Source organism: Peromyscus californicus, unplaced genomic scaffold, assembly GCF_007827085.1.
Source record: "Peromyscus californicus insignis strain IS unplaced genomic scaffold, ASM782708v3 Scaffold_6__1_contigs__length_162567912, whole genome shotgun sequence".
In the NCBI taxonomy this organism is placed as follows: domain Eukaryota; kingdom Metazoa; phylum Chordata; class Mammalia; order Rodentia; family Cricetidae; genus Peromyscus; species Peromyscus californicus.
The window spans coordinates 101,257,359-101,272,276 of record NW_026294584.1 but is presented as its reverse complement, the minus strand read 5'-3'; the positions used below and the strand labels follow the sequence as shown (position 1 = coordinate 101,272,276).

The following is a 14,918-nucleotide window of genomic DNA, read 5'->3' as shown; positions in this document are numbered from 1 at the left end:
TTTTTCTAAAAGTCATATTCATGTAGATCCACAAATTGAAGAAAAATTATATATACCCCTTTACAAAATGTCCATATTTTGCAGTGGTAACCCTTTCTACCTCTAATTCCTGTCTTTCTCTTGTGAAGAGTTGTCAACTTTATTGATCATTTCAAAGACTATTTTTTGTTTTATTAATCAAGTCTATTGCTTTTTTTAGTCCTTCATCTTAAGATCTTCAGTCTGTCCTGTTTTTCCTGGTTTTATATGGATACTTCTGTCTGGTTTGGGGGGTAAAACACCTAGTTCGTTTATTTTTCACATTTAAAACAAAATATTCACCAAGCATATATTTGTGTATCACACAATGTTGTAATTATTTCTAACTTCCAATTTCCATCTGATATTTTCCCCACAAAGATGATTTTATTCAGATTAAAATATCACATTTGTTAGTGTGGTGATTAATGTTACCAATTTAAGCGAATCTAGAATTCCCTTCTCCTTCCCTCCCTTCCATCTTCGGGCAGGGGACCCTGCCACGTATAAGCAGAGAAAGTAAGATGAGCACTAACAAGCATCCATCACTTTCTGCCTCTTCAGTCACTGAGGATACAATGAGATCAGTTCCTGCTGCCTCAACTTCTCCACGATGATGGATTGTGTGGATGTGAGCCAAAGCAAACCTTCATCTTCTTAAGTTCTTCTGTCCTTAGTATTTGATCACAGCAGCAGGAGATGAAGCTAAGATAGTTGGGTGTATTTTTCTTGTCCTCCAGGTGTTGGCTTCTGCAGGCCTTCCTCCCAGACTCCACAGATCTGATTCTCCCCCACGTCTGGGTTCTCTGGCCATCGCTGGTAGTGTGAGAGGCTGAGCTCACACCTAACAGAGTTTAAAATGCAAGGTTAATACATGATGCTGATGGAAGCCTTGAGTTTATAGTTTGATTTCAAAGAATATTTGCTACTATACCTATCTTCATCTATCATGAAAATGAATGTCTCCCAGGCTAATCCTAAGCTTTGGTATCATTTTCCTTTGAGATGTCTGTTCCTCACTGTGTGGGCTGGGCTGCTCACTGGTGACCCACAGAAGAGGCTCACACTGACTGCCCTCCCACTTCAACAGCATCTTATCCTTGATGCCAGACTACACTGTGACGGTCTATTTGTTTGGCACCAGTACTGCTGCTCATCTGAGAAATTCTGACCCAGCAGGTCTGTGATGCAGCCCAGCACTTATCTTTTAAAAGATTTTCAGAAGGAATTGTATAATCAAGTTGAAAATCAGTTTTAATAAATGTAAATTAAGATATATACATAATAACAATTAAAGAAATAGAAGCCATGAATATGAGAGTGGGGGGGCAGTACATAAGAGTTACAGGGAGGGGAGAGAGAAAATCATTATATTAGGTGTTTTTCTGTTGCTGTGATAAAAACACCATGACTGTCTTAGTTAGGGTTTCTCTTGCTGTGAAGAGACACCATGACCACAGCAATTCTTATAAAGGAAAGCATTTAATTAGGACTGGCTTACAGTTTGAGGTTTAGTCCAATATCATCATGGAGAAAAGCATGGTGGCACACAGGCAGACATGGTGCAGGAGAAGGAGCTGAGAGTTCTACATCATGATCCACAGGTGGCAGAAGGAGACTGCCCACCAGGCCTAGCTTGAGCATATGAGATCCCAAAGCCTGCCTCCACAGTGACATACTTCCTTCAACAAGGCCATACCTAATAGTGCCACTCCCTATGGACCAAGTATCCAAATACATGAGACTATGGGGGCCATTCCTATTCAAACCGCCACAATGACCAAGGCCACTTATGGACAGAAGGGTTTATTTGGACTTATAGTCTAGAGGGATAAGAGTCCATCACCATGGGTAGAGAGCATGGGAGCAGGCAGGGCACTGAAACAGCAGCTGAGAACTCACATCCATATCCACAGACAGGAGGCGGAAAGTACTCTGGGGATGACAGGAGGCTTTTGAAGCCTCAAAGCCCATCCCCAGGAACATATATCCTCCAACAAGACCACACCTTCTAATCCTTCCCAAACAGTTCCACCAACTAGGGACCAAGTGTAGCAGGAATCTTAAAAGTTCTTATTAATAAAAACAAACCTGGAGCCAGGTATTGGGGTGAATGCTGGAAGATCAGAGAAACAGAACAAGGCACAGTTTCCTCACCTCCACATTCCTTAGCTGATCCCATTTCCTCAGACTGGAAGCCTCTGAGTCCTCATCCAGAATGGATCTCAGCTGAACTGTGCTGCTCAAAGCCTAAAAGCTTAACCAGCCAAAAGCTTCTAGTTTCTGGTCCTCATGCCTTATATACCTTTCTGCTATCTGCCATCACTCCCTGGGATTAAAGGCCTGTGTTACCATGCCTGGCTGTTTCCAATGTGGCCTTGAACTCACAGAGATCCAGAGGGATTTCTGCCTCTGGAATGCTAGGATTAAAGGCGTGCTACCACTGCCTAACCTCTATGTTTAATATTGTGGCTGTTCTATTCTCTGACCCCAGATAAGTTTATTAGGGTGCACAATATTTTGGGGAACACAATACCACCACAACCAAGTATTCAAACATATAAGTGGCCGGGCGGTGGTGGCTCACACCTTTAATCTCAGCACTTGGGAGGCAGAGGCAGGCGGATCTTTGTGAGTTTGAGGCCAGCCTGCATTACAGAGTAAGTTCCAGGACAGGCTCCAAAGCTACACAGAGGAACCCTGTCTCAAAAACAAACACACACAAAAAACATATGACGCTATGGGGGCCATTTTCATTCAAACCATCACAATTATGTAATTCTATTTTAATTTTAAAAGTTAAAATAATTAAATTTAAATACTAACTACTGTACAAATATTCACTCCTTGACAATCACATCTTTTAAAGTCTTCCTCTCCACCAGTCCCTGTGTTCTCATTATCACAATGCAACAAGACAAACGCCCTCTGCTTTCATTATCTCTGAGCTTCTCCAGTACTGGAATCAGTGCCGTGGTTTCTCTCCACCACTGTACCCGAGAAACCCTGCAATCCTGCTTCTGTCCACACCGCACTCCTCTTTCTGACACGGCCCCTAATGTCTCAATAACTACACGTCCACTCCACAAATAGCACACCACATACCATTATCTTCTGCATTCTACTCTTAAACACTAGCAGCAGTGGAGGAAGTAGACAAAAACCTCTGTCCTGATGGAGCTTACATCCTAAAGGAGAAAAGAAAACCTAAATTACACACTGTGGAAAGAAATCATGTTACAGAAAAACTGAGTGTGAGGAGGGGATCAGGCGTGTCAGGTGGTGGATGCAGAGATACTGATACTGGGTGGCTCATGAGGGCATTAGGCATTTAGACTAATTCCTGAGGAAGTGAACAAGTATCCCAAGAAGCTTGTGCACACATCAAAAACAGCACCGCTGTGTTCTCGCTGTACTGCTAGTGTAAGGCAAAGACAAGGTCTAGAACACAACTCTGCACAAATGAAGTAAGACAATATTTAGTACGTAATTACATTAGGACGGCAAATGCTAACGTCAACCACCACAATTATTATCACTTCTTTCTCGTGTTTAGAGGTGGAACTGCACAGGTTGGGAGGACTAGCAGGAAGACCCCCTCCCCCATGAGACTCCTAACCAACAAGGAGAACACCATAAAGAAGGGCTGGATGCAGCTTGTGGGTGTGTGGTTCCCCTTCACTGTGCAAACTGAACTCTGCAGATTAATGGAAAGAAAGGTAGCATCCATTTGTTCTTAGCTTTGCATTGCCATTCTATGCTCACAGTCGGTATGTTTCTGTTACAATGAATACTTGCAATCACTACCATCTTTAGAAAAAAGTCTTGTATAAAGAAAGTCATTTGGAACCAAGTGACAATGTACTAAATAATCAAGTATCCCCCATATTCTTGTCTCCAGCTTCCCGAGGTCCTAGAAAACCCTCTACCTCTCAAAAGATCAACTAAACACATTTGCTGCAAAAATTAAACCTAAGTGAGACACACACAGGAAATAACTCTATGATCAAGGCTGGAACACAGTTTAAATTCACTGAACACTGCGTTGGACAGCATTTGTTCTAAATTGATGTTTAGGATAATCTTTTTTTCTTTCTTTCTTTTTGGTTTTTCAAGACAAGGTTTCTCTATGTAATAGCCCTAGCTGTCCCAAAACTCCCTCTGAAGACAAGGCTGGCCTTGAACTCAGAGATCCACCTGCCTTTGCCTCCTAAGTGCTGTGATTAAAGGCATGTACCACCATGGCCTGGCTAAGACAATTACTTTTTAAAAACAAGTTTTTTTTTTTTTTTTTTTTTTTTGGTTTTTCGAGACAGGGTTTCTCTGTGTAGCTTTGCGCCTTTCCTGGAACTCACTTGGTAGTCCAGGCTGGCCTCGAACTCACAGAGATCCGCCTGGCTCTGCCTCCCAAGTGCTGGGATTAAAGGCGTGCGCCACCACCGCCCGGCTTAAAAACAAGTTTTTAAGCTGGGTGTGATGATGCATGCGGAGGCAGAGGCAGGACCATCTCTGTGAGTTCAAGGCCAACCTGGTCTACATAATGAGTTCCAGGACAGCCAGGGTTACAGAGAAAGATTGTCTCAAAATAAACAGACAGACAGACAGGCAGGCAGGCAGGCAGGCAGCCAGATAGATAAGCAAGCAATATTGCTTTTGAGCTGGGGATGTGGCTCAGAGGATTTGCATAGGACCCAGGATTCAACTCCCAGCACTGCATAAATCAGGTGTGATGGTACATGTCTATAAACCCATGGTATGGAGACAAAAATAATGCTATATCCAAGGCCCTCAAGAATAAAGAGAGAACAGAAGGTGTGAGTGTTAATCTTGGTTGGTCAACTTGATTGGATCTAGGATTAGTTAAGCCATGTGTCTCTGGGCAGGTCTGTGAAGGTATCTCCCAGGATAACCCCCCCCCCCCCCCGGAACCCCCAGGCGGCTGCCACCCAAAGGTACAGATCTAAGGCTATGAGGAAAGTAATGCGGCTTCTGTCACCCACCTTCACTCCCTGTTGTGAGCATGTCAACCCACTTCTGCCTCTGCTGCAGCCATCCTTTATCAACACTCTGATCTCCATTCTTTGGCCTTCTAAAGTGCAACAAGGATCAGCAGCTCTCCGGAATCCTCTAGGCTACCAGCGCCGGAATGGGACTGCTGAGGACTTCAGCCAGCCTCATGTACTGGGCAGCTTCTGGTCCTCTGCCTCTCCAGGGCAAAGGCAGCCATGTGGACTAACCAGCCCTCACCATGTCGGCCAATCTTATAAATCCCCCTATAGCATATTCCTATCAGTTGTGCTCTTCTAGAGAACCTAACACAGAAGGGAAAAACACGTTTGCAAATAAATCAAAGTAACTAGTAAGAGTATAGAGAAATATTTATTTTGTCCTTCTTTAGTTTAAGTAAAATTTAACATTGTACAATTACATGGAGAGACTCATATATACTAAGAAACCATACTCAACACCTTCTGTTCTTCTAAGACGCGCATTTTGTTTCCTCTTAAAGCATGACACGGTGTTTCCAGCTCACTGCTTCATGATGATACACTCCAGCTCTGTGTGTAGACTCCGCTCACAGTGAAAACTGCGCTCCTAGAAACTCTAAGCTGCCTAAAATGAAGAGCTACTGAGAGCTTGGTTCAAGGGCAGGAGTGAGGAGATGTACCTCATTAACTTGGAGCAGGGCCTTCTTAGAGGCCAGAACCCTAACCATGGCAGGGAACTTTCCCCTCTCGGCCAAGCTGAGGAGACTCTCTGAGAAAACTATGGCCAGAAGCTTTTCTGCAGCCTAAGTGTAAAGCTACACAGTGCAAGTGAAGTAATCAAGAAGGGCATGATGTGAAAAGAGCTGAAGTTGTGGGGTGTGCAGAAAGCATTTCCCTGCAAGGTGAGCATCGCTTCCCTATGGGATAACAAGATCATTTCCATCATCGGTTGGTTCATAATTTCCCCAGGATCCAAAGGACAAAAGCATGAATGAAATCACAAGCCACATCTAATGAATTAGAAAAATACCAGACACTGCATGGCTGTCATTTTGATCAAGTCGAGCTTTGGGGGGAGGGGGGGGGACTCTAAACAGCAGTGGAGGGCTATGCCTCCCACAGTTCTGCGGTTGCCTGGATAAGCTTGCATAGTACACTACAAAGGTCAAAGGTGTGTACAACCTATGGCTTTTATTCGCAGTATGTAAAGTATATGAAAAATATCAGTCCCTGCCTAACCTCGTGACCTGCTTCCACTGACAGATGAATTAAATAGACACCAAGCAGGCAATCACATAAAGTCCACCTACTTCACTGATGGCTGGTGTTTCAAGTGCAGAGAACTATTAAAAGAAGTAAATGATTACTGAAGTGCCTACTCAGTTTCTGGATGTTTCCCATAAAGAAAAAGCAAATCTGAGTTTTATATTATTGTAGAAAAGTTACTTTTTCCTCTTCATAAACCTTTTTGCTTCTTTCAAAAGCTCTTCCACATCTTCCTTCTCATCATCCTCTCCTGGTTGCCAGTCTGAATCCTCATCTGTCGGCTCATATCCTTCTTCCTCATCCTCGTCGTCAGCAAAGCTGTCATTCGGGTCCTTCTCACTGGGCCGCCCAACATCATCACTATCTTCATCTAGAGCCACTCTGACTGAAAAGCAGAACATTGCAAACAACACATCAATCACTACTCAAGCTGGGATGAGGGATGTCTGTCATAAAATGTCTCCCTGCAGCAAGAATTAATTACTATATAGCCTACTACTTTAAGTTTTAGAACAGGTACTGAAATGACTTTTTGTTTCTTATTATTCTAACTCTCCACACTGTGAGATTCTGTGACTAGCCTGGCCTGTGAGAGTCAAAGCAATGGTCCCTAGTAAGACCATGCTGTCCAGACCTTCACCCCAGCTACGCTATGCCTTGCTGATAGGAATACTCTCCCATCCCCACTAAATCAGCCAAAGGTCAAGTGGTGGCACCATGTGCCACTTGTGAGTAGATGTTTAGAAACTAAGAACCAACCAGGAAGCCTTTTCTCTGGAAACCTCGGTGACAGAGGGCAGTCCCCAAGCAGCAGGAGCTTAGGAAACTCCTGTCAGGCCTGGATTCTCTACAGACTGTCCCAGGTCCTGTCTGCCTTTCCTCTGATCTTGGACCCCAAACTGCTGTAGGGGAAGGTTTCCTGATAGACTCCCCAACTGTGTTCTTACTCTTTCAGACTCTGAATGATCTCTTAAAGTAGGGACTAATTCTCTGATGAACTTTACTTCATCTAATGGAATTAAATATTGTTTTTAAATCTATAAAGTAATTAAAGTATTTCAAAGATCTTCCGTAACTCTATAATCATTTTAAAGCCAAAATAGGAATCTTCACTATCTCTACAAATCAGTGGGACAATGTGAACTGTGAAAATGGACTGGCAGCTTGACTACTTGAAGACAGAAAGGAGAAATAAGCTGCCGTTTATTTTTACCAACTGATGGAAAACACTTCATTACCATGATGGTGAAACACCTTTTAGAAAAAGCAATAACTACAAGTTTGACTTCCCATTGTTCACCAGACCGTACTAGGATGCGGCCATGTCGGCCTCTAAGCCTGCAGGGAAATGTTGGCCTTCTCTAACTCTCTAATTACTCTAATTCTGCAGAGGAAGCCGTAAGAATAACACAACATAGTAAGAACTGTAGGAGTGGCAGAGCAGTTCTGGGGCTGGGGACACAGCTCAGTGGCAGAGCTCCTGCCTGGCACAAACCACTGGGTGAGTTCCAAGGAGAACCACTCCAATGCTGCTATGCATGCTTCATAGCAGATTGACAGCTCAATTCTTCAGGTTTTATCTTCCTTCTTCTTTCCCATGAATATTCTTTCCTCTAGAGAAGGAAAATTTACTATATGCTATGATAATATTTTTAATAATGTTTCATTTTATAACCAAAGACTAGTTTTTTTTTCTTTTTTTCTTTCTCTTCTTTTGGTTTCTCAAGACAGGGTCTCTCAACAGCCCTGGCTGTCCTGAAACTCACTTTGTAGACCAGGCTGGCCTCAAACTCACAGAGATCCGCCTGTCTCTGCCTCCTGAGTGCTGGGATTAAAGGCGTACATCACTACTGCCTGGATCAGTTTGTCTTTGTAACGTATCAAGACGGCAGTAGGTTTTCACACTTGTAAACTCCTGTTGCGCTTTACCACACCACCGCACCAGCTCTGACAGCCCACACGCCTTTACCCTCTCAGCCCTTCCCGTCTAAGCAGCAGCTCTGACAGCCCAGGTGAGCCTGTTGCTCTTCTTGAATCACTTTCTTTCTAGATCTTTGGGTTCCGTTTCTTGGGGGAACGAGGGGACATATCAGTGTGTGCACACCACTACAGAAGTTCAGAGACTTTACAGCAGCTCTCAGTAATCACTCTGAGTTCTTGAAGCAGCATCAGTTGCCTAGAAGGATGCATACCACATAGCGAGGGGCTTGAAAGAACAACTCCGAAAGTCAGAGGTGAATGCTGGCGATAACTGCTTTGACATGCCATCAAAAGGTAGGGCAGCAGCAATATGACACAATTTTCCTGGCACTGATTTCTTGCGCATTCACTATCATGTGCCAAACCTCTAGCACTCTGAAAATATGTGGAAAGCTAGTAAGAAATCATGTTAGCTAGATACAGAAGAAACGTGGCTGACGGCAACAGAACAATACACAAGCAATGCAACCCCTTAGCCACAACATGTAGTAAAACTCTGGACCCAGCGTTTCAGGAGGGCTACAACTGAGAAACCAAATCCCAGAGTCTAAGTGGTTGCTTTAATGCTGATACTATGCTATACTGTATTATCTTATGTGGTCAGGAGTGTCCACCTCAAATGCAATATGTTTAATTTTTTAAAAAGAAACAAAAATGGACCTAGTTCTTTCTCCTTACTTCTACTATGTGGAATGTCATCTCCATTCTCCTGATCACCTGCACTACCGTCCAAGGTCATGGCTGTTTCCTTTCCCTCATGCTGGCCTTCATTCCATGGCACATCAGTTGGCAAGTCCTATTGATTCTTTCAAGACCTCTTAGCTTTGTGGTACTTCTCATATCCCTGTGACCTTCCTCACACAGAAGACACATGACACTTGAAAAAATGAGTGTGTGAAGAAATACATATATGAGCTTAGGAGCTGGGTAATGATAAACGTTAAACATTTGGGAGATGAGAAAAACAACTGTCAGAATTCTGTCTTAGATATCTCTGAATTAGGAACTCTTGAGACCCTAGCCTTTAACTTAACATTGAAAGTATTCAGGCTCACAAGTTTCAGAGGAGGAAAAGGTGTTCTGATTACATCAGCACACAGAGATTCCCAAGAGTTCAGAGTTGCTCCCTTCTTACAGCTGTCCTAAGATCTCCAGGGGAGCTTGAAGTCAGTACACACACACACACACACACACACACACACACACACACACACACACGTCCTATGATAAAGTCTGATTTGTCCCTGGGCACAGTAAGAGACTAATAGCAACAATAATGAAATGGAATAGATAACGACAGTAGTTAAAGCTTATGAGTTACTTATTTCGGGACCTTTCTATTTGCTCTCCTCAGACAAATACTGACTGCAAGTAACTGAAACAGTGGGCAGCGATACCCAGTTAAACAGCGGTCTAAATGTGTGTGCTTCTGGGTTGCTAATAAGAAAAAGTAGCTGCCCAATACAAAAAAAAAATTTCTTTAAACATTCACTGTTGAATGTTGTAATTATATTAATCTCAAAAAATATTTTAAGTTCACAGTTCTAAAGTATATTCTTCATTTAGAAAACACTTCCACAAAATCCCAACAAACTTTTCAAAGATTATTCAGACATTTTAAACTATGCTATATGATGCATATTGACAGCTTTTAGGTAAATAGTTCCTATTTTGATAAAGATACACAAATGTCTTCTTTTAAAGATTTTATTTATTTATTATGTATACAGTATCTCATTATAGATGGTTGTGAGCCACCATGTGGTTGCTGGGAATTGAACTCAGGACCTCTGGAAGACCAACCAGTGCTCTCAACCTCTGAGCCATCTCTCCAGCCCCACAAATGTCTTTATATGGGACAATATATTGGCATAATCTGCCAATAAAATAGTTAAATAAATATCATTGCTGGAAAATCATTAAATCCAACCCAGTAAAGAGATTCTGTCATGCAACGGCCCCAGAGCCTGCTAGCCAAGACAAAGGGGTCCATTTATGTCTAGAGTACTAACACACTTGAGTGGTCAACAAAGAGGTTCTCGGTGGGTTTCTCTCATTGCAAGTTATCTTCATGGTTTGGACACAAGCAGGTTTACACACGTAGATACAAAGTCCTGACAGCATTTGCTTTACTCTCCCTCCTCATGGGCACAGACACTATCTGCTGACGTAGTCCTTCCGTTATATACACAACCCAAAGAAACTGAGGTTTATTGAAAGGAAAATTCTTTTTTTTCTAGGAAAATTCTTAAAGAGCTCAAAACCAGGTAAAACAATGGTCAACTGGACAGCTACAAGTTTACACTCTACAGGATGCCCACAGTCCCAGTGGTACTGGAGAAGGTTCATGCTCTGGTTCAGAATAATAACCAGCTACTGTGATTGGCTCAAAGGGAAGATTTGGTCTAGGCTAGTTGAAGGAGGGAAATTCAGCCTTCCTTCTAATAATCATGAATCAGAAGGTGTTCCTTCTTTCCTCAGATGTCAGCACTGATTCTACTGCCCCACTTAATAAGGCTGTAAAAATTCCTCTAGTTGAGAGGAAGTACCTGGAGAAGGAACAGTCCTCTATGACAGAATGATGAAAGGAGATGAGGAACATGCTGACAGTAATAACCAGCCAACACAATAAGCACTGTGCAAAACCAGGCCCGCCCTTGGGCTTTTCTGTTACGGAAGTCAACACGCTTTCATCACTGCTCATACCAGTTTCTATTTTGTTCTCACATACTTAAAAACAAAAGATGCCTAAAAGACACAGGAACATCATATACTGCTGGGCTATGACTGGGAAAAGCATTTGCTATATATAAACTTATAAGTTTTTCCTTTATTTGGACAGGAAATTGTTATGGTGCCCAAGCTGGCCTCAGACTTGAGGCAATCCTCCCGCCTCAGCCTCCCAAGTGTTGGGATTCCAGGTTATGAGCTATCATACTCAGCTTCTGAAAGTTCATTTAAAAAAAAAATCAACTAAAAACTCATTAAAAAAAAACCTAGGAGAAATAATTCAAATCAGCAACAATAATTCACAAAAGCAACAATATTTTCTAAATAACTGGTTTAATGGGAGAATTACTTACAGGTTTCTTTTGAGTTTACCAAAGTATATATAGTTACTTACCCGGAAGTGCACTGTGTCTGTATTCCATCTTGTGCTGGGGGTTCTTCCTGAAAAAGAACAGGAGGCAAAAATAGGACAGGGTTCCCCAAAGACTGAAAAGTGCTAGGACGGTACGTGCATGCTCAGTAACCCAGAAATAACGTTAGGGCCAAGCAGCACCTTATGAAAGGATCTGGCCCCTGCCCCTGCCCCTGCCCCTGCCCCTCCTTCCCGCCTTTCCACCCCTCCTCTGCCTCCATCATCATCTTCATCACCGCCTGACGACCAGGCACGTGCCGCTCTGCCCAGTAGTGTTCGCCTTCTCGATGCGGTAGTTACTGAGTGTGCATCCCCTGCCAGGCTCAGTACTTCAGAACTCGGGAAACGACAGCAGAGAGAAGGCAGACAACTTAATGAACTGGATTTAAGAGCTTCATAATAATCAGATGACTAAATCTTCCACTTATAAATTACAGCACCAATGTAAAAATGTTCTTTTTTATCAGCTAAAACCTGTGCCCTTTGTTAAAATGTTCCACAATAAAATTTTATCTTTAAAGGACTATGATTTTCCTCTTCCGTGCCTCTGAAACTACTAGATAAAACAAATAACTTCTAATTATATGGAACCATCTCATATAAACAGTGGTTTCCTGGTTCTCAGCATTACCTAATATTTCATATCTGCTCCAAGTATTTTCCTTATTCCAGGCAATTGGAAGTCATTATAAAAACATAACTTTAAGTTAAGTAATAAGATTTAGAAAAATACAATGTCATTGCATGTAAGTTGTAATGAGTTTTATTTGATTTTAGTTAATTTAGTTAAATTATAGCTAACTTAACTAGCATATCGAACAACACAAATTTCAAACGAACAAACAAATACGGTAGAGCTCCCTGCTCACTCAAGAGCAATTTAAAATCGATTTTTTTAAAAACTCCCTCCTGCCAGGCGGTGGTGGCACACACCTCGGGAGGCAAGCCAGGTGGATCTCTGAGTTTGAGGTCAGCTTGGTCTACAGAGTGAGTTCCAGGACAGACACCAAAGCTACACAGAGAAACCCTGTCTCAAACCGCCCCCCTCAAAAAAAAAAAAAAACCTTCCTCCATAAAACATCTTCTACTGACCCTTGGGAAAAGTAACAGTTCTATCGATGGGAATGTCACTACTGAAAGGAGGGTGGGGATTAACACGAGGAACACCGATCAGAATCCCAGCCCAAGCACCCTCTCACAGACTAAGTGTCAGTGCCCCCGTCTGAGGAAATCTAACAACAGAGCCACACGCGGTGGAGACTGCAGCTTCATGGGTGGAGAGGCACTGCCAGTAACAGTTCCAGATCAGCCAGACTCCTTCCCAGGCCAGCCCCGGGCCAGGTGTCTGTGGCAGTCCTTGATGCTATATCTCTTTTTCACAACTTCTCCTGTGGGTGAGCATTAACAGTGCAAGGGGGCAACTGTACAGCTAATTAGAGTCATAACTCAACAGGCTCGGGGGCTGGAAACGAGTCTACTTAAGACTGTGGGGTAATTAACCTAAACCTGACCTTCTGTTGGAATGGAAACTTTGAGCTTGAGAAAAATGAACAAGACAACTGACATGTGCCCCCAGAGCTGCAAACAGCAAAGCTTCGGCACCTTCTCTACTGAACACGCTGGAGCAGGTGACTGACTCGTAAACTCAGTTCTTGTCAGTGCTGAGCATCAGGGAAGAAGGAACGGAAAAAAAACATGGACACCAAAGATCTTCCTCCTCCATCTAGGAAAAAGATTACTGGGCAGCTCAGGAGTTTTGTTAGTTTTTATTTTAAAAATTTCAAACCTACAAAAATGAAAGAATAGGCTACTGACAAATGTTCCTTCATCTCCTCTCCCCTCCCTTCCCTTCCCCTTCTTATCCACTTCCTCCCTCCCTCCCTTCCTTCCTTTTCTTTTCTTCACAGGTGCTGGGAATCAAACCCAGGGACTTGAGCATGCCAGACAAGTGCTCTAACCACTGAACTACAACCCCAGCTGGTAAGTATTATTTTCTACATGGATCACTTATCATTATCTGGGGTCATTTGAAACTTGAAGTGTTTTTTTTTCCTTTTTCCTGTGCACATGTTTGTTTCAGGTACCAAGGGGTCTTCCCCCCTTAATAATAGTTGAGCAAGATCATTGAAAAGTCAAATATGGTCTTAGCTGTTTATTACTTGAGTGTCTTTCAAAGTTTGGTTTAGAAATGCCAAGTACCTAAACATTGGGATTTGAAAACAAGTGAAGGAACTGAACCAAAAGCTTAGGCTGGCTGATGTGGCTGGCTGGCTAAGGGTGAAGCGGGCTGTAACTTTCAAAGGGAAGATGAAGATGCAGTGTCCTAAGATGGGGTGCAGTGGCCAGCACTGCGGCGTCACAATCACTCCTGCATCTGGTCCCTTCCCTCCATCTTCCCTTCCCTGGGTCTCTACTCGATGGCTGGATGGAAAACACTTCCATTTCCTCTCCAGCCTGGCTATCTTCACAGGGCTCTCTGCAGTTATAATTCAAACTCCTTCCCTGGTAGCTTGACCAGTGCTACAGGTCAACACCCAGTGGTTCAGCACTGACTTTTCTAGAGGGTTCTTGAACAAGACAGCACCCATGACTACAAAAGCCACAGATTCAAACAGGAACCTTCCAATCCCCCCCCCCCCCCCCATCACTGGGACATGATCCACGACCCAGAAGACAGCTTCCCCAGCACCTGCACTGCTACATGGGCTCCAAGATCCACATCTGGTTAAATCCACTCAACATTGAGTTCATTGTGACCCAAAGATAACATCATGCTGATGAGTGGGGGCCCACAGAGGCTCCCTAGTAAGGCCTTACTCCAGGTCAGAGAGTCTGAGCTTGCTTTACCCATCAGGGCTGCATAATGGGATGATTTGGCCAAGGGTGTGGTTACCAGGTGTTTTGAAGGGTCTACACTTGTTGGTACTTTATACTTTGACCTTGAAAGGGGGAAGCTCCTCCCCTTGCTTATGTATAAAAAGCCCATCATGATTAAACTCAGGGCGGCTGGGTATTAATCCAGGGCCCTTCCGAAGCTATCCTGTGTCTCTGTCTTTCTCTTCGACTAGGCCTTTATTTCTATCTAATACTTCTTCATTCCTCACTCCTTCCTGCAAGAACCCTTCAACAGGTTGGAGGCGGCCTCTGACAACTGAAGAAATAAGAAAAGCTGCTCACTCTCAACTCTTACTCATTATAATGTATGAAATCTCAGAGCAATAAGGCAAAGAAATAAAAGGGATACAAACAGGGGAGGAAGAAGTCAAACTAGCCCCTTTGTTAGTGATATGGTCCTCTCTTTAAGAGACCCTACTACACCCCCACCAGAAGACTTACAGTGGAAAGTTCCAGCAAAGTAGCAGGGTATAAAATCAACATCAAGCCGGGCGGTGGTGGCGCACGCCTTTAATCCCAGCACTCGGGAGGCAGAGCCAGGCGGATCTCTGTGAGTTCGAGGCCAGCCTGGGCTACCAAGTGAGTTCCAGGAAAGGCGCAAAGCTACACAGAGAAACCCTGTCTCGAAA

At 43.3% G+C, this 14,918-nt stretch overlaps 1 protein-coding gene and 1 long non-coding RNA gene across 2 annotated transcripts in view; both read right to left on the bottom strand.

The window, feature by feature from the left end:
* Window positions 1-331: 331 nt before the first annotated feature.
* LOC128099064 (uncharacterized) lies at window positions 332-4,916 on the bottom strand. Its single transcript, XR_008214417.1, has 2 exons — window positions 3,124-4,916; window positions 332-862 (listed from the first exon to the last, which is right to left on the bottom strand). It is a non-coding gene; the product is annotated as an uncharacterized LOC128099064 (long non-coding RNA).
* A 462-nt stretch (window positions 4,917-5,378) lies between these two features.
* Window positions 5,379-14,918, bottom strand: part of Aplf (aprataxin and PNKP like factor) — a 48,433-nt gene continuing 38,893 nt past the window's right edge. The window contains exons 9-10 of the mRNA XM_052720717.1: window positions 11,377-11,423; window positions 5,379-6,657 (exon numbers count right to left, since the gene is read on the bottom strand). Coding sequence (XP_052576677.1) covers window positions 6,449-6,657; window positions 11,377-11,423 — 256 coding nt within the window. The 3' untranslated portion in view covers window positions 5,379-6,448. The remainder of the gene's footprint in view (window positions 6,658-11,376; window positions 11,424-14,918) is intronic.